The sequence below is a fragment of the Balaenoptera acutorostrata genome, chromosome 15 (genome assembly GCF_949987535.1).
Source record: "Balaenoptera acutorostrata chromosome 15, mBalAcu1.1, whole genome shotgun sequence".
Taxonomy (NCBI): Eukaryota; Metazoa; Chordata; class Mammalia; order Artiodactyla; family Balaenopteridae; genus Balaenoptera; species Balaenoptera acutorostrata.
This window is the reverse complement of record NC_080078.1, coordinates 41,286,796-41,313,118: the sequence shown is the minus strand read 5'-3', so window position 1 is coordinate 41,313,118 and position 26,323 is coordinate 41,286,796. Positions and strand designations below refer to the sequence as shown.

Sequence of the window (26,323 nt, the reverse complement as noted above, 5' to 3'; positions counted from 1 at the left end):
GTCAATAGAGCAGTAATGCATAAACTACTGGGTTACAGGTTAGTCAGCAGTGTGGGGCCCAGACTGGGGTCTTTGGGTGACTGTCAGTTCATCCTGTTCATTTGTAAAGAAGGGGTACCTGGAATTCCCTGGCGGTCCAGTGGTTAGGACTCCATGCTTCCACTGCAGGGGGTACAGGTTCGATCCCTGGTCGGGGAACTAAGATGCCACAAGCCACGCAGTACGGCCAAAAAATAGAATAAAATAAAAATTAAAATTAAAAAAAAAGGAGTACCTGTGAGCAAAGAGAGACCACCCATCGGTGATGGGTATGTGCAAACAGGAACCTGAGAGCAATTCTGGCTTTACTTGTCAAAGTATCTCCTTTGACAAAATACAAATAAGATCTGTGGATTGGAATTTATCCAGGGGAAGCTGGGTGAAGGTATACAGGTCCCCTGGGTACTATTTTTTGCAACTTTTCAAGATAACAAAGTTTAAAAAATAAAATACATTTAAGGCAACAAAAAAAAGAATATTGCCATTAGAATATAAATGACGCTAAATCCATTCCTCGGGCTCAGATGCCAGTTTTCCAGAACACATTTGGAAAGGCTATTCTAACACAGCCATAGTTAAGGAGGGGACTGAGACACAAGGAGTCTAAGCTTGATTTCAAACCTCCTTACCCTTGGGTGGGCAAAGACTTTAAGTGTTTGGACAGGCAAACATGGGGCTGGAGGTCAAGGGCGGTCAAGTATACAATGTCCCCTTCCTTGCCAGCTGAGGACAGGCACAGCCACGGTGCTTACCCAACATCCAAGCACACCCCCACGCCCCCCATGAAGTTAGTGACCCTGACAGAAACGTGAACAGAGGTGATGCGTCAGAGCTGGTCAGGTGCCTCCACCCCTCTCTCCTGCCGGGGAGGCTAGTGTTACAAGCTGGAGGGAGCCTGGATCCCTGAGTCAGCAAATGGAGCAGACCCCTACCAACCCAGGCGGTACTTTGGTGATACTAACTTTTGTTGTGTTAAGCCATGGAGATTTCTGAGTGTCTGCTGTGGCAGCTAGCATTTCTTAAGATAGTCCCAATAAAGATAATTCCATTCAGAGAATAACTAACCTAGAACTTCTAAGAAAAGAGCAAAAGTGCTAAAATTTAGCAGGTCATAATATCTTCATAGGGAAGAATGAAAATATCCAAGCCTCCTTCATATGTAGATGTTTCCTCCATAATCCTACAGAAATACTCACGTGAGTACGAAAAAATTTACATACAAGCATGTTTACTGCCACACTGCCTATTTGTGTTAGCAAAAAAAAAAAAAAAAAAAAAAAAAATTAGGGCTTCCCTGGTGGCGCAGTGGTTGAGAATCTGCCTGCCAATGCAGGGGACACGGGTTCGAGCCCTGGTTTGGGAAGATCCCACATGCCGCGGAGCAACTAGGCCCGTGAGCCACAATTACTGAGCCTGCGCGTCTGGAGCCTGTGCTCCGCAACAAGAGAGGCCGCGACAGTGACAGGCCCGCGCGCTGCGATGAAGAGTGGCCCCCGCTTGCCACAACTAGAGAAAGCCCTCGCACAGAAACGAAGACCCAACACAGCCAAAACTAAAATAAATAAATAAAAAATAAAAATTAAAAAAAAAATTTTAAACTAAATGCCCATCAAACAGGGAAAGAATACAGCCGTTCAACGACCTATTCTCTGTGGTCCCCACACACCTCCCTGATGTGTGCTCTGCTAGACTCAATCAGCAGTGCCCACAGCTGGGCCACGCACAGGGACACCCATAAGATGTGAATTTTCTGTGACGGATGATAGTCACTGATACAGGATGCTGAGTACATGGGGATTTGTTACACTATCCATCCTCTCTATGTATGTGAGTTCGAAGTTTTCTATAATACAAAGTTTTAAAAACGTAAATTTTAGAAAAACTGCCATAATTAAAGCTGACTAACCCTTGCAATAATCAGAAATGATTATGTTCACTAAAAGAGGCAAGAAAACTAACCCAGGCAGATAAAGCAATTGCTCTAGTACCTCAGTGGTTAGAATGGGCTGCCGATTAACTCATTAGTCTACGAAAATCACTCACATAAATTCAGTGGTAATCGAAGCTATTTAGATCTAGATTAACTTAAGAGAGCTCATGACCCTGTTTGAAAAACAAATATATTGAGTAGGAAGCATTCCCAATGGACCCACATTTTCTAGACTATATTGTAGACCCTAAGATTCAGTTCTTGTTTTGTTGTTACTAAAATTAAATTTAAATGGAATATCAAAACATAGTGAAACAAATTAATAACCAAAAACACTCTTTGAAATAACTTTATATTTTACAGATAAAATACAGAAGCATGATCCATAAACATTTATTCATTTTCCAACTCATGATTACCTTTCAAAATAATAATGTGCCAAAACTAGTTATTTGTTGTCTTCTTGATGACAGCCATTCTGATAGGTGTGAGGTGGTATCTCATTGATGTTTTGATTTGCATTTCCCTCATGATTAGTGATGTTGAGCATCTTTTCATGTGTCTATTGGCTGTTTATATGTCTTCTTTGGAGAAATGTCAATTCAGGGTCTCTGCCCATTTTTTAATTGGATTGTTTGTTTTGTTGCTATTGAGCTGTATGGTTTCTGTATATAATCTGGATATTAACCCCTTATCAGAGATATCATTTGCAAATATCTTCTCCCATTCAGTAGGTGGCCTTTTCATTTTGCTGATAGTTTCCTTCACTATGCAAAAGCTTTTTAGTTTGATGTAGTCCAATTTGTTTATTTTTGCTTTTGTTGCCCTTGCCTGAGGAGACATATCCAAAAATATACTGCTAAGATCAATGTCAAAGCATGTTCTGCCTATTTTCTTCTAGTTTTATGGTTTATGATAAAGACTTATGATTAAGTCTTTAATCCATTTTGAGTTTGTTTTTGTATATGGCGTAAGAAAATGGTCTAGTTTCATTCTTTTACATGTAGCTGTCCAGTTTCCCTAATACCATTTATTGAAGAGGCTGTCTTTTCCCCATTGTATATTCTTGCCTCCTTTGTCATAGATGAACTGACCATACAAGTGTGGCCAGGGTGTGGAGAAAAGGGAACCCTCCTGCACTGTTGGTGGGAATGTAAACTGATGCAGCCACTATGGAAAACAGTATGGAGAGTCCTCAAAAAATTAAAACTAGAACTACCGTAAGATGCAGCAATTCCACTTAGGGGTGTTTACCCAAAGAAAACAAAAACACTAATTGAAAGACATATATGCACCCCTATGTTCATTGCAGCACTATTTATAATAGCCAACATATGGAAGCAACCCAAGTGCCCATCAATATATGAATGGATAAAGAAGATAAAGTATGTGTATATATATATATATATATATACACACACACACACACACACACACACACACACACACAATGGAATATTAAACTGCCATAAAAAAGAATGAAATCTTGCCATTTGCAACAACATGGATGGATCTAGATGGTATCATGCTAAGTGAAGTAAGTCAGGCAGAGAAAGACAAACACCATATGATTTAACTTACATGTGGAATCTAAAAAACAAACAAACAAAGCAAAACAGAAACAGACTCATAGATACAGAGAACAAACTGGTAGTTGAGGAGGGAGGGAGGAGGTGGGAAAAGATGAATAAGACTGAGGTATAAACTTCCAGTTACAAAATAAATAAGTTACAGGAACATAATACACAGCGTAAGGAATACAGTCGATAATACCATAGTAATTTTGTATGGTGACAGATGGTTACTAGACTTATCATGATGATCATTTAGTAATGTATTTAAACGTCAAATCACTATGTTGTATACCTGAAACTAACATAGTATTATACGTTAACTATCCCTCAGTAAAATAGATAGATAGATAAAGGTGATCTTACCAAAAAGAACACTGTTAATACCGATTAATGCTCAAAAAAGGAGGTTCTTTTAACTTTGTAAGGCACTTTTATTTGCATATGATTCCCTTATTAACCTAAACTTTTACTCAACAAAATTGTTTACAGCCTGTCAAACACAGACAATACTTCTAACTGTGAGATACAGAGGCTCTGGAGATGGGCCAGTGATTCCCAGAACCTGGAGAAATACAACAGAATAAGTAAGCCCTGAAAGACGGCTTTGCAAGCAGCTACTGAGGATTCTGGTCAACACCATCCAACTTTTGGGGAGAAAAGGAACACACAGACCTGTAAACCTCAGTGCAACTACAAGTGAACTAAAGGTCAATGGCAAGGACATGAATCCACTTCTAGATCAGCTGACTCCTGAAGGACCAAACGTCACCCACTGGTCTTTGTTTGAACAGACCATGTTATAAATCAGAAAGATGGTAGGTTAAGGAAGTTCAGTCAGGAGAAGCCTGAGGCAGGATGACCTAAAAGACTGTCTTCTGTTGGAACCCAGCTCACTCACTTAGTGGCTGCGTCCCATGACCTTGAACAAGTTAATCAAGGAGAGAATTGAGCTTCTCCCCTCTCACGGTGGTTGTGAGGATCATACGCATGGATGCAAAGCTTAGAAACTGTTAGTTCTCAACTTTGTTTTTATTAACAATGACAGTCTGCTATTTATTATAATCCTCCTTCATGTATAATAACTTCATTTTTCAAAAGCAAGGTTTACTTTTAGAGTTATACATTTCTCCACCCCTCCCCCCAAAAAAATTCTCAACACTTTTTTTCTTTTAATTTTTATTGGAGTATAGTTGATTTACAGTGTTGTGTTAGTTTCAGGTGTACAGCAAAGTGACTCAGTTATACATATACATATATCCACTCTTATTTTTTTTTTACATTCTTTTCCCATTGGGCTATTACAGAGAATTGGGTAGAGTTCCCTGTGCTATACAGCAGGTTCTTATTAGTTATCTATTTTAGATATAGTTCAACACTTCTTTTTTTTTTAAGCATTTTATTTTATTTTTTAAATTTTATTTATTTTTTTAACATCTTCATTGGAGTATAATTGCCTTACAATGGTGTGTTAGTTTCTGTTCTATAACAAAGTGAATCAGCTATACATATACATACATCCCCATATCTCTTCCTTCTTGCGTCTCCCTCCCTCCCACCCTCCCTATCCCACCCTTCTAGGTGGTCACAAAGCACAGAGCTGATCTCCCTGTGCTATGCGGCTGCTTCCCACTAGCTATCAGTTTTACATTTGGTCAACACTTCTTTTTTAAAAAAAGAAACTTCTGGAAAGAACAGCAGAGCTACTATGCAAAGAGAGAAGAGAGTTTAGAAGTTGATGACTCCGTGTCTGGCTAACTCGTAAACAAGCAGACTGGCTGTCTGTTGAGCTGATTTACCTCTCATATTATTATACGCCCCTGGTAAGTAAAATTACTTGTATTTCATAAGCTGCTTTCATTTTTTAGCATATTTTTATTTCACACTCAAAACACCAAACTCAACTTTCAAATATTCGTATACATTAGATCAGTATTTAAGTTCAAGCAAAGATAATTCATGAATCTGGTCACTATTCTTCAATTAATATTAGGTGACATGGTACTCAGGCACAATATATTTGTTAAATGCCACATCTGCAAAAATTACATTTCTGCTCAATATTATGTAACAACCTAAACGCGAAAAGAATTTGAAAAAGAATAGATACATGTATATGTATAACTGATTCACTTTGCTGTACACCTGAAACTAACACACCATTGTTAATCAACTATACTCCAGTATAAAATAAAAAGTTTTAAAAAATTACATTTCTAAAGCAAGTCAGCCAACACCTGCTCCGAGCACCTGTCCTCCAACCCCGGTGCCACTGTCCCTCCCGCCTGGCCCACAGCTGAAGGGGCCAGTGCACTCCCCAAAGAGACCCAGGTGCCCGAGGGGGCTGGGAAGGTTGACCCTGTGAGGGGCCCTCTACCTGGCATCCTTGACCTCATGTCCTTCAAGACTACACCCAAGATGAGGTACCCACACAGCGACACATTTCACAAAGCTGGGCCCAGGAAGTCACTGCATGCATCCCCAGAAGGGTCTCCTCATCCCTCACCACCTGCCGAGGCCTCCAGGCTGCACCTGGCTTGGTCCAAAGGCTGGATGGGCCCCTCCAGGCTCAGCCCGCTGGTTCCCAAACAGGAGCCAAGCAGGAACCAGAAAGAAAAAGCATTGCCTAAGGATCTGATTGACTTATTCTTCCTAGGAGCTCCTCTACCAGACTGAAAACATAAAACAGAAATGAGACTTTTCCCTCACCGCTTTAAAGAATATTTCACTCTTACAACTATTATTTTCCAGGTAACATTTAATGAGAATCCCCCAAAATGCCTAGAAGTGCACTTAATGTTAAGGATGGGGATATGGGGATATATATCCTTATATATGCATATAAGGATATGCAACGACTTGAACACAGAATCACTCTGAGTGCCCGCACGCTGTCCCCTTGGCCACAGCTGCTGATGGTACCACGCAAGTTCCAGCTCAGCTGACAGCCAGGACTCCCTCCCTCAAGCAAGCACTGAGGGTCTTTTTGCCCCGGGGCCTTCTCAGAAGTCACAGGAACCTGATGGCCTGCCTGGAAAGCCAACAGGGGTGGGAACCAGTAGTTAAAGGCCCCATCTCCATCCTCTGGACAGACAACCCCGGAGGGCATTCTGCACCTTTTAATAAGTGGGCTGGTCAGAAGTACCGCAGATGCACATCTGTCTCTGTATAACTGTAAGAATCTGCTGAGCCCCATGCCCTAACCCTTTGGAGCGGCTCTTAGTCTCGATCTTGTGATGCCTCAAAAGGAGGAATTCTTACCAGATCCAACAAGAACAGTGGTTTTCAGCATTAGCTGCATGTTGGCATCTCCTGGGGAGCTTTGAGAAGCTCTGATGCTCAGATCACCCCCCAGAAACATCACACTGACCTGTCTCAGGTGGGGCAGGCTGCCTAGGGCTCACCCTATATCAGGACCCAGGAGTTCCAACCTAACCAGGAATACAGTCGGCGGAGCCCCGCAGGGAGGGCCAGAAGATGCAGAGACTCTCAAGGGGACCAGTCTTGAGAGGTTTAAGATAAATCCTCTCTTAACAGACTGGCAGCTGCCAGAAACGTGGGGTGGGGGATGGGCAGAGTAGATAAAAGGGGTGAAAAGGTACACATTTTCGGTAATAAAATAAATAAGTTCTGGGATGTAATGTACACCATGGTGACTATAGTTATTAATACTGTACTGCATATTTGAAAGTTGCTAAGAGAACACATCTTAAGAGTTCTTATCACAAGAAAAAAGAAATGTGTAACTATATATGGAGATGGATGTTAACTGGACTTGTGATCATTTCACAATATATACAAATATTGAGTCATTATGTTGTACATCTGAAACTAATATAATGTTATGTGACAATTATATCTCAATTTTGTTAAAAAGATAAATCCTCTCTTTACCAGAATGTATGAGAGATGGCAGGTCCCTGAGAGTGGGAGGCAGATAAATGAACTACGTACCAACATACAGTCTTTGCTTTTATATAACTGGAATCACACTACATGTATTCTTTGGAGATGTGCTTGCTTCATACAATAACAGAGCTGCTATGTTTTTCACACAAGTTCATAGATCGCTACTGCGTTCAATTTTTAAAACGAACCAGCCAGTTGTCATAACACCTTTGATGAAAACCCACCTCGTGCACGCTATCTTTATTACAAACCAAACTTCTCATAGACAATTGGTCTCCCTTTCAGGCCTCTCATCTCCTTGGTGATAGGTTTCTTGCTCAGCCAGCACCATCTGTTTTTATTAACTGTAACGTTGTAATACATTTTATACTTAGGAAGGCCAGTACACTCAGTGAGATGTTTTTTAAATTACATTTATCTCTTTAATTCCACTGGAATTTATTTTAAGGTATAGTAAAAAGTAAGGATGTTGGGCTTCCCTGGTGGCGCAGTGGTTGAGAATCTGCCTGCCAATGCAGGGGACACGGGTTTGAGCCCTGGTCTGGGAAGATCCCACATGCCACGGAGCAGCTGAGCCCGTGAGCCACAACTACTGAGCCTGCACGTCTGGAGCCTGTGCTCCGCAACAAGAGAGGCCGCGACAGTGAGAGGCCCGCGCACCGCGATGAAGAGTGGCCCCCACTTGCCGCAATTAGAGAAAGCCCTCGCACAGAAACGAAGACCCAACACAGCCAAATAAATAAATAAACAAATAAATAAAAGAATTGTCTAAAAAAAAAAAAGTTAAGGATGTAAAATGATTAATTTTTCCATAATTGCCAACCAGTTGCCCAATTACTGCTTATTGTGAAATCCCTCCTCTGTCCTTAATGTGTAATGCCTACTTTATAACATGTCATATTCTTACACAGTAAATATCAAATATTCAATTCTGAACTGCCTTCCCTAATTTGGTGGTAGATCCCTGCCCTTTGGGAACTTATATTCTAGCAGGGGAAATAAACGATAATTTTTTTAGGTAACCGAAAGTTACAGTTATAATATTTTAGAAGGTGATAAATCTTTAAAAAAGAGCAAGAAGTGGGGCGGGTAGGAGGCCCTGGAAGTACAGAGCAGGCTGGGGTCAGGGGCAGGCTGCAGTACGACGCTGGGTGATCAGGGTGGGGGCCGGGAGCGTGGGCGCTGGGGGGAGGAAGAAGAGGAGCAGACTGCAATATGACAGCGGGCGCAGGGCTGACTTCACGGGCGTGTGATCACAGCAGGCACACGGGGCCTCGTGCTCAGAGGACCTGCACTTGGTCCACTGCTCTGCCACTGCCATCATGAAATTCTTAATAATTTTATCTTCGACTCCTGTGTTTTGCAGCAGAGTCCAATGGGACGAGGGAGCATGCGCGTGAGCAGAGCAGATGTGCACCGACGTGTGTCTGCCGCCCCATCCACACACAGCATCCTGGAGCACACGGTGTCAGGGAGCAGGTGTCAGGTGAGCATGTCAGGTCCAGGACTGAGGAAGCGGGGTGCTGACAGCCCGGAGAGGCCACGATTCCCACTGAACCAGAACTTGCTTTGAATGCAGAAAGCAGGCGATAGTGTTTAGGGTGAAGGTCTGACGTGGCCACTCCGCTCTCACCCTTGTCCAGAGAGGGCTCACTTCCGCCCTGGTCTCTTTCAGGGCCTTGGGGACAAATGTGAGTAGGTACCCATTACACTGGCACTTCCCGGCCTACAGACCCACAGCAGCAGCCTGAGGTCCCAGACGGCATCACTTCAAAGGCCGAATACTCTGCATCCCTAGAAAGGATGCCGGAAAAACCCTCAGGATTACTATCCACACCGGAATCCCCATGTGATGACTGAAACACGTGATGTCCACTCTGCTGTATGCTAAAATGCTGACACAGAACTTCAAACACACAGACGATGAATCCCCGGGAGCCCCAGATGAGCTTCCTGGTTGTGGTTACTATTGCTGCCACTGTCTTTCAGGATGTGAGCCTTTTTCTCCTTTTTCTACCCACAATCCAGGTATCAGGACTTAAAAAGTGAAAGCCACATTCCCACCAAACACAACTTCAGCCAGGAACAGGAGTCCAAAGCAGCTTAAATGTTAAGAAACCTCCGTGGTTCCCTTCACTCCACTATTAATAGACAGGCCAGGAGGAATGTCATTCAGCATTAAAAGCAAAACCCAGGAAACACCCACCGACAGAACACAGAGACTTCACATCTAGGTACTGAGACCGTGTCTCTCTCCTAAACTTGTAGGAGCTGGTGTTTGAGTGGATCACGCTTTTCTACTCCTGGTGGGAAGACACGGCCGGCCACACGCTTGCTTCCGGCCGAGGCTGTAAACAGTCGAGGACTCTGCAGTCCACGGTGGCCCGCAGAGCTCTCCCTGCAGGTGTGGGTGGGGATCAGGAGACAGCGCGTTTCCATTCCCACAGGTGAAAAACGAGACGCCTCAACAAAACTCAAGAGGCTGCCTGTCACTGCCGCGTCTCTCTAAGCCCTTAATTTATGGACTTATTTATCTTCGGAGAATTCTGTTTCCCGTGGCTTGTGAAGCCAGCTGGGCTCTGACCTGATTCCCTCCCTCTCCTTCCCTTGATTTGCCAAACGTCACGCGTGAGCACAGAGCTGATTTATCACAGGTCTATGCTGGGGCCTGAAGCAGGCTCGGAGTGAACTCCTGAAGGCACTTTTCACGTCACCTGACGCCAGAGCCAAGGAACAGACCCAGCTGAGAGGTAAGTCTCCCCAGGGGCCAAGCAAGTCTTTCAGGTCCATTATCCTTAACCTTAGGTGATTCCTCCTCCTGTCTTGTTTCATTAAATTCTATTAAGAGAGACATGAAGAAAGACTAAAAGGAAAGCTGGCTGCGCCTATGTGGTAGTTTATTCCCAGTTCACATCTGGGTGGTAGGCCCACATTTTCTGCTTTGTAAATCTGACTGGTTTTCCCAAAATACCTCTCTCTTAATAAAGCTACACACTTTTTTTTTTCGGCCGCACTGCACGGCATGTGGGATCTTAGTTCCCCAACCAGGGATGGAACCCTCACCCCCTGCATTGGAAGCTCGGAGTCTTAACCACTGGACCGCCGGGGAAGTCCCTAAAGCTACACATTTTTGAGGCAATTTCATCATTAACAATAATTCTCACTCAGTGAGACAGTAACGTTGAGCAAGTGTCAGTAAAACTCCCATTTACTGACTGGGATGACAACTTTACCAACTAAAAGATTCTAGATCCAACATTCACACTGGCTAAAGTTGAGTGTTGTTATATTACTCTCCATACGTTCAGCATGTTTGAAATATTTCAAATTTTAAAAATAATAATAAAAGTCTGTTGCCTCGAAAATCTACATCCACAAAAGAAATGTAAACAAGGATGATTTTTTTTTTTTTTAAAGAGATTGGAGTTTATTTATTTATTTATTTATTTATTTATTTTTGGCTGTGTTGGGTCTTCGTTTCTGTGCGAGGGCTTTCTCTAGTTGCGGCAAGCGGGGGCCACTCTTCATCGCGGTGCGCAGGCCTCTCACTGTCGCGGCTGCTCTTGTTGCGGAGCACAGGCTTCAGAAGCGCAGGCTCAGTAGTTGTGGCTCACGGGCTCAGCTGCTCCGTGGCATGTGGGATCTTCCCAGACCAGGGCTCGAACCCGTGTCCCCTGCATTAGCAGGCAGATTCCCAACCACCGTGCCACCAGGGAAGCCCCAAGGATGATTTTTGCATCATTGTTAGTAACAGCAAAAAACTGCCAACAACCCCTAAGTCCATCAAAAGGAGAACAGCTAATCAAAGGCAGTGTATTCACATGACAGAATCCTGTCTTGCAGTTAAAATGAATGAACTAGCTGTAGACATAACAACACAAACAACATTACTGGTGGGAAAAGCAGCCTGTTTCAGGACAGTACATGTAGAACAATACCAACAATACCATGGAGGTCAAGGGCATGTGCACACACATGCATGCACACACACACATGTGCATGTTAGTACACACATCCATCCTGAATGTAATCCTAAGGAAACCCAAATTGAGAGACATTTTCAAAATAACTGACCTGTACTCTTCCAAAGAGTCAAGGTTATGAAAGTCAAGGAGAGACCAAGGAACTAACGTAGAATGAAGGAAACTAAAGACATATGACAATTGAATGCAACATGATTCTGAACAAGTGCAAAAGACCAGCTATTGGGATAACCGCTAAAACATGAATGGGGTCTGAGGACTGGATGGTATTAAAATGCCAATGACAGTTTTTCTGATTTTTTTTTTGGCCACACCACGCAGCTCATGGGGTCTCAGTTCCCCAACCAGGGATCAAACCCGTGCCCCCTGCAATAGAAATGTGGAGTCTTAACCACTGGACCGCCAGGAAATTCCCTAGTTTTTCTGATTTTAATGGATGTTTGGGGGTTCTATAAGAGAATGTCTTTGCTTGCAGGAAATACAAACTAACATGTTCAGGGGTGATGGAGTATCAGGTCAGCAACTTACTCTCATGTGGCTCAAGGAAAGTCACTGGTACTGTTCTTCCAACTTGCCTGCAACTAAAACCTTATGACATTCACTTTACACCATATATAAAAATTAAGTGAAAATAAACATGAAAGGCTAAATTATAAATCTCTTACAAGAAAATATAGGAGGAAACCTTCATGACATTGGATTTGGCAACAATTCCTTGGATATGATACCAACAGCACTGTCCACAAAAGAAAAAATAAATTGGACTTCATCAAAATGTAAAACTTTTGTGCATCAAAGGATACTATTAAGAGTGAAAAGGCAACTCACAGAATGGGAGAAAATATTTTCAAATCATATACCTGATAAAGGGTTAATATCTAGAATAGATTAAAAAAAAAAAACTCCTACAACTCAACAAAAAAACAGCCCAATTCAAAAATAGGCAAAGCACTTGAGTAGATATTTCCCCAAACAAGACACACAAATAGTTATTAAGCACATGAAAAGATGCTCAACATCCCTGGGCATTAGGAAAATGCAAATCAAACCCACAATGAGGGCTTCCCTGGTGGCGCAGTGGTTGAGAATCTGCCTGCCAATGCAGGGGACACGGGTTCGAGCCCTGGTCTGGGAAGATCCCACATGCCGCAGAGCAACTAGGCCCGTGAGCCACAACTACTGAGCCTGTGCGTCTGGAGCCTGTGCCCCGCAACAAGAGAGGCCGCAACAGTGAAAGGCCCGCGCACTGTGATGAAGAGTGGCCCCCACTCGCCGCAACTAGAGAAAGCCCTCGCACAGAAACGAAGACCCAACACAGCCAAAAATAAATAAATTTTTAAACAAAACAAAACAAACAAACAAAAATAAACCACAGTGAGATATCACCTCATACCCATTAGGGTTACTATTATTAAAAAAAAAAAAAAAAAAACAGGAAATAACAAATGTTAGGGAGGATGTGGAGGAATTGGAACCCTTGGGCACTGTTGGTGGGAATATTAAATGGTGCAGCCACTGTGGAAAATGATAGGGCAAATCCTCAAAAAATTAAACAAAGAATTATGAATATGATCCAGCAATCCCATTTCTAAGTATATACCAAAAAAAAATTGAAGGCAGGGTCTCAAACAGGTATTTGTACACCCATGTTCATAGCAGCACTATTCACAATAGCCAAAAGTGGAAATAACCCAAATGTCCATCAACAGACAAATGAATAAACAAAATGTGGTCTATACATACAATGCAATATTATTCAGCCTTAAAAAGGAATGAAATTATGATACGTGCAACAACATAGATGAACTCTGAATACATTATGCTAAGTGAAATAAGCCAGGCACAAAGACAAATATTGTACAATTCTACTTATGGTGGGTCTCTAGTAGTCAAATTCAGAGACTGAAAGTAGAATACTGGTTACCAGGGGCCGGGGGCAAGGGAGAATGGGGAGTTAGTGTTTAAGCGGTAGAGGATAGTTTAGGAAGATGAAAAAGTCCTGGAGATGGACGGTGGTGATGACTGCAAAACAATGTTAATGTTCTTAATGGCAATGAACTGTACACCCAAAAATGGTAAAATGATTAAAATGGTAAGTTTTATGTATATTTTACTACAATTTTTTAAAAAACCATATGACATACACACACCAACAGATACCATGTATTTTCTATGAGTATGTGTAAAATGTGTGTAAACATATTTTTATTAAGTCTAGAAGAAAACATATGGAGCTTATTAATGGTGTTACCTCTGGGAATGAACGATTATAGTCAAAAGCAACGTTAATGTATCTTAAACTTCTGGTTAAACGTCTAATTTTTTAAAAGATATTGATTTTATATATTATATATAACAAAAAATGATAATAAAGATGTTATTTTATGGGCTCATGAGAAAAACAGAAGACAAGAAAAGAACTGTTTCCAAAAAAATATCTTTCTACCCAGGAATACTATAAAAACTTACTAATAAAAAAAATAACATTTCTGGGCTTCCCTGGTGGCTCAGTGGTTAAGAATCTGCCTGCTAATGCAGGGGACACGGGTTCAAGCCCTGGTCTGGGAAGATCCCACAGTCCGTGGAGCAACTAAGCCCATGCGTCACAACTACTCAGCCTGCGCTCTAGAGCCTGCAAGCCACAACTACTGAAGCCCGCGTGCCACAACTACTGAACAAGAGAAGCCACTGCAATGAGAAGCCCGTGCACCACAATGAAGAGTAGCCCCCACTCGCCACAACTAGAGAAAGCCTGCACACAGCAACGAAGACCCAACGCAGCCAAAAATAAAAAATAAATAAAAATTTTTAAAAATAATAATGATCACATTTCTAACCTGGTACTTTCCAGTCAATACACTGCTGGCACGAAATTTTTTAAATGACAGTAAGAGACTCTTCCCTGTAGAAAATGAAGGGGGCAAAGGGACAACATAAAATGAAAAAAAAAAAGGAATCCACAGGGCATAAGGCCAGATGAAGTCTGGATTTTGAAATGAAATCTTATAGAAACTGTCCTTATCCCCCAAGGTTTCATGAGCCAGCAACGACACCGACAGTTAACAGCGGCCTCTGCCCTCCGAGCTGTCAAAGCGCCTTGGCTCCCTGACAGACCCTGGCTGGGCCCCCCCGTGGACACCGCGACCCCATGGGGCAGGAGGGGTGGAAATGCAAACAAGGCCACAAATTAGCTCTTCCTGTCCCACAGAAACGGAAGCTGCAGGCTGCACTTTCACAGTTAAAAATGGAAAAAGAAACTGACTTCACATTTTACGGAAAGTCGTCAAAGGAATACATTTTCTGTGAAGAATCTTCATGGAAGAGCTATTCTTCTGCGTTTCATATTGACAAAAATAACGAAGGCTGGGGAACAAGGCAGGCAAAAGCAGCCGCTGTGAGATTCTGGATCTGTCACCAGCGAGGGGTACCCGGTATCCGGGCTGGACCACCTCCTCCAGCCCTGGAGCTGCTGCGCCCTCCTGACAATTACTCCCCATAATTCCTAAGAGCAGTGAACACCGGGAGACACACTCTTCCAAAAATAAACCCTTTCTTTTCTCTGACAAGCTCTGAACTCTTAGAAACTGCCCTGACAATATAAGCTAAAATGGTACATATAAATCAAATTCAATATAAATGTTGATTCTTGGGCTTTTCACAATTTCTTCTTATAATTAAAGTTTTTTGCATTAAGGGGAAAGCTGGGCCATAGTGAAGCATCACGCTGACCTGAAGACAGGGAACTGAATGCCTAAAATCTGCTCTTTTTGAACCACATCAAAAAGAGGTTCTGGTTTAGCGTCCAGCTTGTGCCCCGGGTCACTCAGGACCAGGGCAAGTGTCACACCCCTTGATGTCGAAATGTCTGATCTTAACCTAGAAACTCAAAGAAGCTCGGAATCCCCTCACCGTCCTGCATGGAAGGCAGGAATAGGGCCCTTCCTGTAGTGACCAGTGGGGGCTGGACTTTGCAGAGTGTCCTGACGTTCACACCACGGGATAAAAGATTTCCAACACGAGTCTTTTCTAGGGAAGTTCCGCTGGGGGTGGCAGAGCGCCAGGGCGGCCGAGACCCTCCAGGGGCGTCCAGATCCTGTCCACAGCTCTTGGCCACCAGCTGCAGGACCTCCTAAGTGCCCCCCCACCTCTGCCCCAGCCAGCTCTACAATCCAGTCTCAGCCAGCTCTGTGAACACACACACACACACACACACACACACACACACACACACGTAACCCTCTAGTAACCCTCCAGCTTGCTGCCAGTAAAACCCACACTACTCACCCTGGCCGTGAGGCCGGGGTCATGGCTCTGCCTTCGCGTCCACTCTCTCCCTGCACCCCTGACCTCCCCCTACCACTCCCGGGGCTCTGCACCCGCCAGCCCCTCCGTCCAGCACACTCCTCCCCATCTCCACGTGGCGGCCCCCCCAGCTCAGCATCCGCACCCCCAGCTCCTGTGCCGGAGGTGGCCCCTCCCAGCAGCCCTCTCTACACTTCTCCCAGCTTTGATTTCTTTATAATATTACAGTTTTAAATTATACTTTCTTGTGTATGTTTCCCACTAGAATGCAAGCACCATGAGGGCACAACTTTGCCCAGCACTGTTCGCGATGCCAGGCCAGCAGCAGCACGCACCCTGTGAGTACCTGCTGGGTGGGCAGATGAGTGGGTGGTAGGTAGGGGAGTGGACAGATGGATGGACACAAGGGTGGAAGGATAGATGGAGAAATGAACAAACAAACTAACAAAGGAGAAACATGGCTGGTATTCAGTCCGTGGACCACACCACGCAGTGAGGGCTCAAAGGCAGGAAGGCCTTGCCTGGATGGCACTGAGGTGAGCGCCTTGGATGAAGCACTGTCTGAAACAGACCTTAAAGATGGGGAAGACAGCAACAGGTAAAGAGCGAGGGAATTCATTGCAGGGGGATGAACAGAAGCACAATATTCAAGAAACAGTAAATAACCTGCAGGAAACGAGTCCTACAGCTCAATTCCAAAAGCCTTTACCATAAACCCAACAAGTAATGCACCATAAAAGATGAACGTTTAACAATGTCCCATGTGTGTTTAAACAAAAGTGATTACTCAACTGCCCATGAGGCCTTAACATCATGCATCTCATTAAACTGCAATTCTCCAAGCAGACTGAGGTGCTGATCGTCCCGGGTTCTTATTCTAGTCCAATCAATAAGCCGACCAGTGAGTAAGGCATTCCATGTCTGGTACCCGAAAAACCAAGAGAACTATAAATTGCTTTTCAACTAAAAACTCTAAGAGGCTACAGCACTACAATCTCGCCCACACTTAGGGTTCATCTCTCTTAAGAAACAAGTTATTCCACTAGCACAGGCCTCAGTGCTGCTCAGCAGAGGGCCTGTCATCCGTCACAAACGTGCTGAGCCGCTGTCACTCTACTGGCTTTTCCTGACACATCTGTAATTGCGTTGAGAAGGCCCCGTGCCCTGGGAATATTTCCATCATCGCTGGGGGGGGGGTGGGGGATGGGTACTGAGGGGTGGTGATGAATGACAACGGCCTCATATGTGACCTCAATAATCAAGCCCAGCCAGCCTGCTTCCTGGCAGCTGCAGTAACACAGGTTGTAAAGTATTTTTAGACATTTCAGCTGGGGATGGAGCGTGGTGCAGAAGAGACCAACGCCTGGAGCAGATTAAAATGGCAACGTCTGACTGTCCAGTTGCCTCCGGCCCAGCAGTTCTTCTACATCAGTGTCCTTGCAGGGCACAGGAAGAACTGGTTAAAAACACAAACCTGCTACTCTTCTGCCTTCCACGTCCAGACACGCCAGGAACTCGGATGCAGAAAACCTGGGGGCGGGGGGTGGGGTGGGGTGGTGTCCAAGACTCCTCCCTTTAATACAAACCCTCGGTGGCTTAAAGTCGGTGGTCCTGAGTGACTCTGGTGGAGAGAGAATAGTAATCCTTGAACCCAACTGCCCCTGGCCCCCCAAGCATCTTCACTCCCTTGGGGCCTTCGGAGGGTCTGATGAAAGCCCGGGAACCTCCCAGCAAAAGCACTGGCACGCACAGACACAAAGAAAACCTGGGTGAGCCCAGGGTGGTTCAGGAACCCCTAAAAGCCCACTTGACCCAATTCACACCCCACCCTCCCATCTTGACCTTATCTTAAAGAGCAATGAGATTCAAAAAAAGATAAACCCTTGGTCAGTCAGGCTGACAAATGTTGGCAAAACACCTCTGGGTAGTTAAGGGTTTTATTTATTGAGCAGTCCTTTTTAAAAAAATTATAGGAAGAGCTTCACTTTTTATTTCTTTGACTTCCAGATCATTCTTCTCTCTCTGTTAGTAACGCAGATGTTTGAACAAGGCTTTCTACAAAATACCGCTGACTGGCCGAACGTTTTTCTACAATTACCCGGGACTATGAAGCTCCTAATAAATTAGCTAAAAAGCTAAGAATTCCCAATTATAATCCTGAGTCTGGATGATTACATTACTGCTGTGCTCAATGTATAATCCCTGGCAGGATAAACTTTACCTCCCTCCCTTGGGAATAAAGAAAGATGCTAGTTAATCTTCAGTAGGCCAACTCAGTAACGTAAGGAGTTTGTTTTTCTAACACATCCCCCAATGAGATTAGAAGATTAAAATAACTAAGAATCTGCCCAAAACACATACACAGGAACAAACAAAGCCCTTAAGCCTTAAATGCACTAACCCATTAGTGCCCTGAGAGAGTTATTTTAAGCAAAACAGATGTTTTTCTCTAGTTGGAGATTAAGAAATGTTTCATGTGTCGAAGGTGGAAGAGGAGAAGATTGCAGTTTTTAATTTACCAGCCGTATTCCAATAGCAGGAAACAAACTCTTTTCAGTTTTCACAATCTCAGTGACCCATTATGGATTGAAGAAGCAAAGATGAAGGTGAGTCGACTGATCAATTCATCAATGGGTCTCCAAGGCAGAGCCAGTCATGTATCTCTTGGAAAGGCTTCTTTTTAACTCTATGGTATATACTGAGTTTGGACAACCACCTATATAAAAACAAATTAAAATGCTAAAACAAAAGCAAGCCCTTGCAGCTCCCCAACTCAGAAGAAGCCAGCCTGGGTGGAAACTTCTACGAGGCTCCCAACCCTTCCGCCCAGCCAGACACACATGCCCCGGGCAGGGCGCCCGTGCACCGATGGCACCCGGCAGGGGCCCTGGCTGCTCGAGCAGAGAAGCCCCCCAGCCTCCATACCCGACCCCTGGCCAGACGGTTATATGCAGGAAAGTGGATGTTCGCGCTAAAAGGATGAGAAAACCAGCGGTGACGCCCGCAGCCCCAGCGGTCTGGCAGGTGCCAGCCCTGCCCCGTCGGGAAGGCTTCCGTACAAGGTGAGGTCCCGGGACTCAAGGTCACCAGCACACCCAAGGTGACACGGTGACAAAGACGAACACGAGCAGCAACAAAAACTCTGTGATGAAGCTCTTGCTGAGTTCCCGCTTTTGTCTTAGTAACACTTCAGTATAAACAAGGCAGGACCCTCAGTCATCATTTGTCCAATAAGTCAACGTGACACAATGAACCAGCGACTGGAGTGAAGGACAGGATCCAGTGCCACTGTGGCAACCAGACCCAGAAGCTCGCTCTGTGGCCTGGCTCAGGCCACGCAAAACCTCACGCTGACACCAACAGAGACCGGGGAGTTCGCACCAGAGTTCAAGCCTAAAACAGGACGAAAAAGGGAGTACATACATTTAAGTAAACGTTCTTCTATGAAGAAATGCAAACGTATGGGCATCAGTATAACTCTTCCTTATATTCAGAACACTTCTCGTCAGACCGTCCCTCATACTGAACTGTGCGGTAACTCAGACCCACCTTTGTGCACCTGCGGGGGGGCTGCCACCTGTGTCCTGCCCTGTCCTCCGCTTCACCTTCTGGATTCTGCAGCACATGTTACTGAAAAGTACAGGTAAATGAGGCTGACCGGCATTCCCTCCGCACCCCCTCTCTAGACCACACATTTCCTCCTGACCCTACAGATGACCCTACAGAAGCCACCAGTGTCTCAATCTCGACGTCCCAAGGTTTCAGGGCAAAGGGATGGGTGCTTGCTGATAAGACGAGTGCAGAGAAAGTTACAGGCCAAGTGAGGGTGATAATCAGAGAAGCATGAAATGAAAAGCTCTGGCACCTTTCTTCACTGGTCAACTTATCCCAGAGATCTGTCAATAAACACATGAGCCAGTTCAAGGATGTGTATTTGAAAGTTCATTTTTTCAGCTCCTTCCAGCCTTTCGATTCAGTGGGGTTTACAAGCCCACTAAATCAATGAAAATATAAATACTTAATGGCAACACTGTGAACTAGGTGGGCCCTGGGCCCCAGGAAAGAGCCCTCCAATTACGAAATGCCCTCCTGGCGGGGAGAAGCCCCCACCTGCTCTCACCATGTGCAATCCCAACCCCGTGAGACTCAGGAAACCTCCCCCCTCCAAGGGAAAGCAATTAAGATGAAAACAAGAGCAACAGTAAGCTTCTCCCCTCGGGCGGACCGGCAAGGGTGTTGAAATTTCCCTGTATCTAGCCACCCACGGAAGAACTCATGCACTAGCCGATCTTCTCTACGTTATAATCAGGATGTTCCTACCAGAACCATGTTCTTCCACAAAAGTGCCACGGGGAAGACAGCCTCTGTCTGGTGGCTCTGCTACTGCTTCCATCGCCTGTTCTTGGAGGGCTGTCCCTCAGAGCGAGCACTACCCCTCTTCTTCCACTTTCTCTCCGTCGGGAACATCAGGGGACCCACGCTGCAGCCCCTACTGCGCTGGGCACGGTGCCCATGCAGCCATGGGAAACGTGCAGGGGCTGCCACTTCCAGACACGAGCAGAGACCTGGTTAAGGCGGGCACACAACTAGGTGCCTTTACCAGCCCAGTCTTCACCAGCAGTAGCTGCATCACCCATAAATAGAGCTCTGGGACTCTTAAAAACAGGATGGGACTCTTAAAAACAGGAATTTAGCCCTATTTCAAGTGCAAGTTTGGAAACAACAACTGAGAATGCCTCCTCCCCCCACCTCACATCCTTAAAGGTCAGCAAAACCACCAGTCCCCTGGGAGTCCAGGCCAGCTCTGTGGCGACGGCACTGCCAGAAGGACATTCACAGACACACAGCTCACAGGCCCAGGACACACGACTCCAGAACAAACTGCACCCCAGGCTCAGCCCCAGGCAGTGAAAAAGACTCAGAGCAATGGGACGAGTGGCTGACGGGGGCTCACTGGGGTTGAGGGGTCAGAGGATACCCTCCGAGGAGGAGACAAACGCTGAGACCAGAGACCAGAGGCAGGGGAAGCGGGGGTCTTGAGGGGGCTGGTGCAGAGCAGGCCACAAGCCACAGCAGCCGGGCACGTGGCTCAGGTTGGAACCCAGATGTCTCTGGAAGGCACTGAGGGGTTAAGGCAGAGCATGAAGTGGTGTGCTTGTGATGTGTCCCAAGTTGTCGGACACCGTCCTTTACCCCCATCACTGTCAAGAACCTTCCAGGTTTATGCTGCCCTGAATCTGTCCCCGGAGCAGGGACCGGGTCACGGCACTTCCTCCCCCCCCAACACACTGTCACACACTAAAAAGACACCTGATGCCTAAATACACACACACACACACACACACACACACACACAGACACAAAAGGACCTACTGTAGAGCAGGGAGCTATATTCAATATCCTATAATGAACCATAATGGAAAAGAATATGACAAAGAATAGATATATGTATATGTATAACTGAATCACTCTTCTATACGGCAGAAACTAACACAACATTGCAAATCAACTATACTTCGATTAGGAAAAAAAAAAGCACACACACACATTGTTCATTTGTTCAGGTTTAAAGAACCTGTATTTTAAAACACAACACAAAAGTGAACAAATCAGCTATAAGCCCGAAGAGGAAGCCTGTTCTTACTGAGAGGGGAAAGGCAGACAGGCCACCCCCAGAGTCCCCTGTGCCTGCCTATCGGTACCTCCTGACAGTGCGGGGACAGAGATCTGGGCAGTTTATAGGATCTGAGGCTTCTGGAGTCCATTAACTAGAACAAGTAATTGAAATTGACTCAGGACAATTCCTGCATTTGAAGAGAAAGCTCCTAAAAGATTCAGAACTAACGAAACTAACTTTCTTATCGTTAAAAAGTTAGCATGGCCTGTTAATAAGTTTAAATGGTGTCTTTTTCTTTACGGTAAAGAAGAAAAGAGGGGGTGCTTGCTCAAGAAGGTTGAAGAGCCTAAAGATTTCATGTATTGTTCTATCACTTCTAGAAAAACATTTAGAATGAAAAAAACTTGACTAAATTTTCTCTCCAAATACAGTTGAAGCAGAATAATAAATCAAAACAACAAAACAGTGATCAAATAAAAGCAGAGGGAGAACAGCCGGGGGCAAGAGGAAACCGGGAGAGGCCGGTATCCTGCGAAACCAGGTAAAGATGAACCTGTCAAATGCACAACCTCAGTGTAACCACAGGGAAGGAAACAGAGGAACATTCTACAGAACCAGCAGACCAGAGCCACGAGGACCGGGAAAGGCCGTAAACACCACGTGGGATCCCAGACTATCCTGAAACAGATGAAGGACACTAGAGAAAACTAGTGAAACTTAAGTAAGGTTGTAGCGTAGCCAACAGCATCGTATCGATATTAACGTCAACATTTTGATGAGCAGACTGTGATTACATAAGACGGGAAATTTAGGGGATGCCGGGTAAAGGGCGTATGGAAACGCTGACTCTTTTCAACTTGCCTGTAAGTCTCAAGTTACATCAAAATAAAAAGTTTAATTTTTCATGTGGACTTTTCACTTGTGATTTTCTTTCATGTTATCAGTAATTCCAGGAACCTCAATTATCACCTTTCAAGCCCAGCACTACTGCGCCAGATGTGTTCCTGCTTCTCTATCAATCCAAAGAATCAGTAACATAAAAGAAAAGGTCTGTTCCCCTTGGAAATGATGACTTTGAACAGGTCACGGAGCTTTACGTTTACATAATGCTCCCCGCCACCCCTGCATCCTTCCACTTCAGTGTCCCAGAAGGCGGGGGCGGGGGGAGAACAGGGCCGCCCGCCCCCAGCTCTCACTCCTCCTGCCCTCCTGCCTCTCGAAGGCCATTGAGCAGCTGCATTAATTAAAGCCTTCAGAAGTGCTAAGCACCTATGAGAAGCACGCAGCTCACGAGGACTAGCACAGATTTCCTTTCTCTATTTTAATTAAATTTTTTCTGAAAGCTTACAGAGTTGGCAGCAAATCCAGGTCAGACGTCGCTTTAGAAAAATAAGGATTTACAAAGACCCTCAGGTGGCACACCTACCCACACCTGGAATAAACCCACTCCACGCAACCATTCCACACTCGGGAACCGGGTCCGGCCGAGGGGAGCCGTGCCGCTCCTCTGCTGCCACCCAGCGGCCTGTGGGCGCCCAGACACCTCGCCCGGGACCGGCCTGGAGGAGGACTGAGCTCTGGAATGGAGTCGGGAGGAGGCAAGGCCGCCGCACAGAGGAGACGCCGGGCAACAGGTGCGTTCTCCGGAAGGGATGTGGCAAATAAACTCTGGGTTACTACAGTGAGGCGTTTTCTCCACCTCAGACTCAGAAGTGCTCCAGGAACTAAATCAAGGCCAAAAGATGTTACCGGCTGCCAGGGGACAGACCCGACCCTTGACTCTGGGCTTACCTGCTTTGGGTCGGAGGTAGCAGCACCAGGAGCCGGAGATTCCAGTTCTATGGTCACAGGCCCATCGTTCTGAATGTGAACTTGCATGTAGGCACCAAACTTGCCGTCTGTAAGAGCAATTCCAACGGTCACAAGAGTTGGAGACCTCAGATTAAAGCTGACCTCGATCAGTGTAATCAGAAACCCGGGAGCAGGACCACCCAACTGCCCCCCTCTGCACCCCCGAGTAAGGAAAACACAAAACCACACAGCAGAGGCGCCTCCGCATGCCCTGCAGACCTGGCAAGAGGGCAGGGTCAGGGAAAACGTGGGTTAACAGGTCTGTGAGACACTGAGAAGGTAAAGTGTACAACCACTGTGGAGGTCAAGTTTAAGCTGAACAAACCCTACAAGCCTGGAACTCCACTTTGGGGCGTCTGCTCTAGAATCTCTTATCCAAAAGGAGACAGCCAAGGGTGTTCACTCTGGCAGTGTTTATAAGAGAGAAAGTGGACCCAGTGTGACTGTTCTGGAGGGGAACCAATGCAGAATCTCTGCCTGAATTCTCCCACAGAATACCATTCAGCGGCCACACCTGTCAACGCAGCAAATCTCAAACCCACAATGTGATCTTTAAACAGTGGCGAGGACATATCAGTACGACACCATTTAGATGGTATGTTCAAACACCAAAACAAATTCTATCACTTGTGGAGAGAGATGCATGAAGAAACAAACACGGCAGGAAGACGAACGGCAAAGGCAGGGCGGTAGTGACATCCACACGGGGGTGGGGGGGGGGCAGTTGAGAGACACGTGAAGCACGAGACTGCCTGGCCGGTGAGCCCCCGGTGTCTGTTCTCTGAATGTTTCCTAACGAACGTTTTTTTTTTTTCTAACGAACGTTTTTAAACAGATCGAACACAGTAGGCAAAAAGCTTAGGAGGCTCCCCCAGAACAACCTCATACACGGCCCTGTGAGCGGCCCGCGGGCCCCTCTGTGTAAGATGCGGAGGGGGGTCCCTCACCTTGAGGCCAAAAGGCAGGTCAACCTACAGAAGGTCCCACAGGCCAGAGAACCGAGGGGACACCTCGGTCCTCGCAGGACAGGACTGCCCAGAGCTGGGGGCCACTCGGCTCCCCCGGCCCCACCTCGCCCCAGCGAGGCTGCAGCGCCATCCTGCTCCCCGGGGTGCGTCCTCAAAGTGGCCACGGACCGCCCCAGAAATGAGCGCCTCTCCATGTCCTATTCCGAACCTTCTAACCCAAACCCACTCCAACTGTGTCTGATCAATCAAACTGTGTCTGATCAACCCCCGAATGCGGAACGACGTTCTTCGCAAACGACGCTTGTAAAGAAAGCCCAGCACACGCTCTGAGAGCTGGTGCCGCGCAATCATCCGAACGTTGCCTCCACCCACCCGAGAACTTCTGGTGTGCACTGGGTCCAAACGCAGCTGACGACACATGCGGACACCTGCTCGAGTGACTGCACACCGTTCCTGATCAACCCAACAGGGAGAAGGTGCCGGGTCCACAGAGTAAAGACAGTGTGAGCCCTCGGAGTCCGAGAACCATCAGGAGCCCTTCTGCTCCCTCCCACCATGAAGGAGCAGAGAGAGGGTGAGATCCATGCCCCGCTGAAGATGAACTCACAGCAATGAAGCGCCAGGCCCGGTGCTGGAGACCAGAAGACCCTGCTCAGCTCAGGGGCGCGGACAGCCCGGCACTCGTGACCCAGGGTCTCACAGGGGACAGATGGGTGCAGGGTGGTGATGATGCGGCACCGTTCAACCCTGAGGAATCCCGACCCTGGAGGTCAGAGTCCCCCCCTTAGGGGATGGGGAGGGAATCAGAGGGGCTCCCTGGAGGAGGCTCCACCGGGTTCAGGATGTGAAGGGCAACAGGACTTGGGCCCAGCCCCCAACCAGCTCCGAGGCCTCGGCATCCCACCTGCACCACAGGGAGAACAACCTGAACCCCTGGGTCATGGTGCAAGTTCAAGGGGACCGAGCACAGAAGCGTTCAGGGCCGCGGCCAGCACGTGCCTGTGCAGAATCAGGGTCTGCTCTCAGCATCACACTCGGGGACCACGCCTGCATGCCGGCCCTGGGGGTCACCATGCACCGCAGCAAGGACGGTCTCTCAGGACCTGGAGGAGGGAAACCTGTTTCATTCTGGTGCTCCCCACGCTCCCCTGGGCAGGGAGCCCTCGCTTCATGGGGTGGACGACCTCTGGGAGACAGGCTGACCTCCGGGGAGATGGCTGACCCCTGGGCAGACAGGCCGACCTCCAGGGAGACAGGCCGACCTCCGGGAGACAGGCCGACCTCTGGGGAGACAGGCCGACCTCTGGGGAGACAGGCTGACCTCTGGGGAGACAGGCTGACCTCTGGAGGACAGGTCAATCTCTGGGGGACAGGCCGAGGAGAAGAGCAGCCCAGGACGGGCCTGGACCAGGAGCCCCTCCAGCTCCCTCCCCAGAGCAGCTCGGCTCCGGGGCTCTGGATACCAGACCCGCTGCAGCAGCAAGGGACTCCCACCAGCTCGACCCCGCCCCACCTGCTGGCACTCGCTCCGATGACCCTTGACCTCACAGAGGGTCTCAGCAGAACAGGCACAGACAGTAGCCCTGGAAACCGAGAGAAGACAAGCTGTGTGCCCTTTTTAGAGGCAAGATGAATCTAGTTCCCACTGGGCAGCCAGTCATGCTCAGATAACGGTGACTTCCTGTGACCTCCCATCAGATTAAAGTGGCCGCTCGAATCTACAGAGCTTTTGTGTTATCCATGTCAGAAGAGCTAAAAAGACATCAGCTGGGATGAAATCATGTGTTTAATTGCAGGCTAAAATTACGGCTACAATTAGGAGCAAATTTCAGCTCCTGCACTCCTCAGGGAAGCTGAAGGCAGACTCAGGAGGAAAGGAATTATTTCTGACCTTGAATTTCTGTTGCCAGGATATACGGCATATGCTTCACCGTGTTTATCATTCCAAGTAGCAAGAAATTTATTCTCTTTTCCTGTTTTTCTTCAGTTAAGAACAGAACTATTATCTGAATTTCCATTTGTACAGACAACAAATCCAAAGACACGTTTTAAGAGATCTTAAAATGGTAACATTCTTTTCCAGTCCACATCAAAGAGTAAGTAAAGCCCCCAAGAAAAATTACATTGGCCAGGGAAAATAAAAACATTTTTTT

General features: G+C 46.3%; 1 protein-coding gene across 2 annotated transcripts in view; it reads right to left on the bottom strand.

Moving 5' to 3' along the window:
• The window catches only part of DTD1 (D-aminoacyl-tRNA deacylase 1), a 111,909-nt gene that overhangs the window by 59,609 nt on the left and 25,977 nt on the right, over positions 1-26,323 (bottom strand). For both annotated transcript variants that reach the window (XM_057530037.1, XM_057530036.1), the window contains exon 4: positions 23,143-23,249. In XM_057530037.1, coding sequence (XP_057386020.1) covers positions 23,143-23,249 — 107 coding nt within the window. The remainder of the gene's footprint in view (positions 1-23,142; positions 23,250-26,323) is intronic.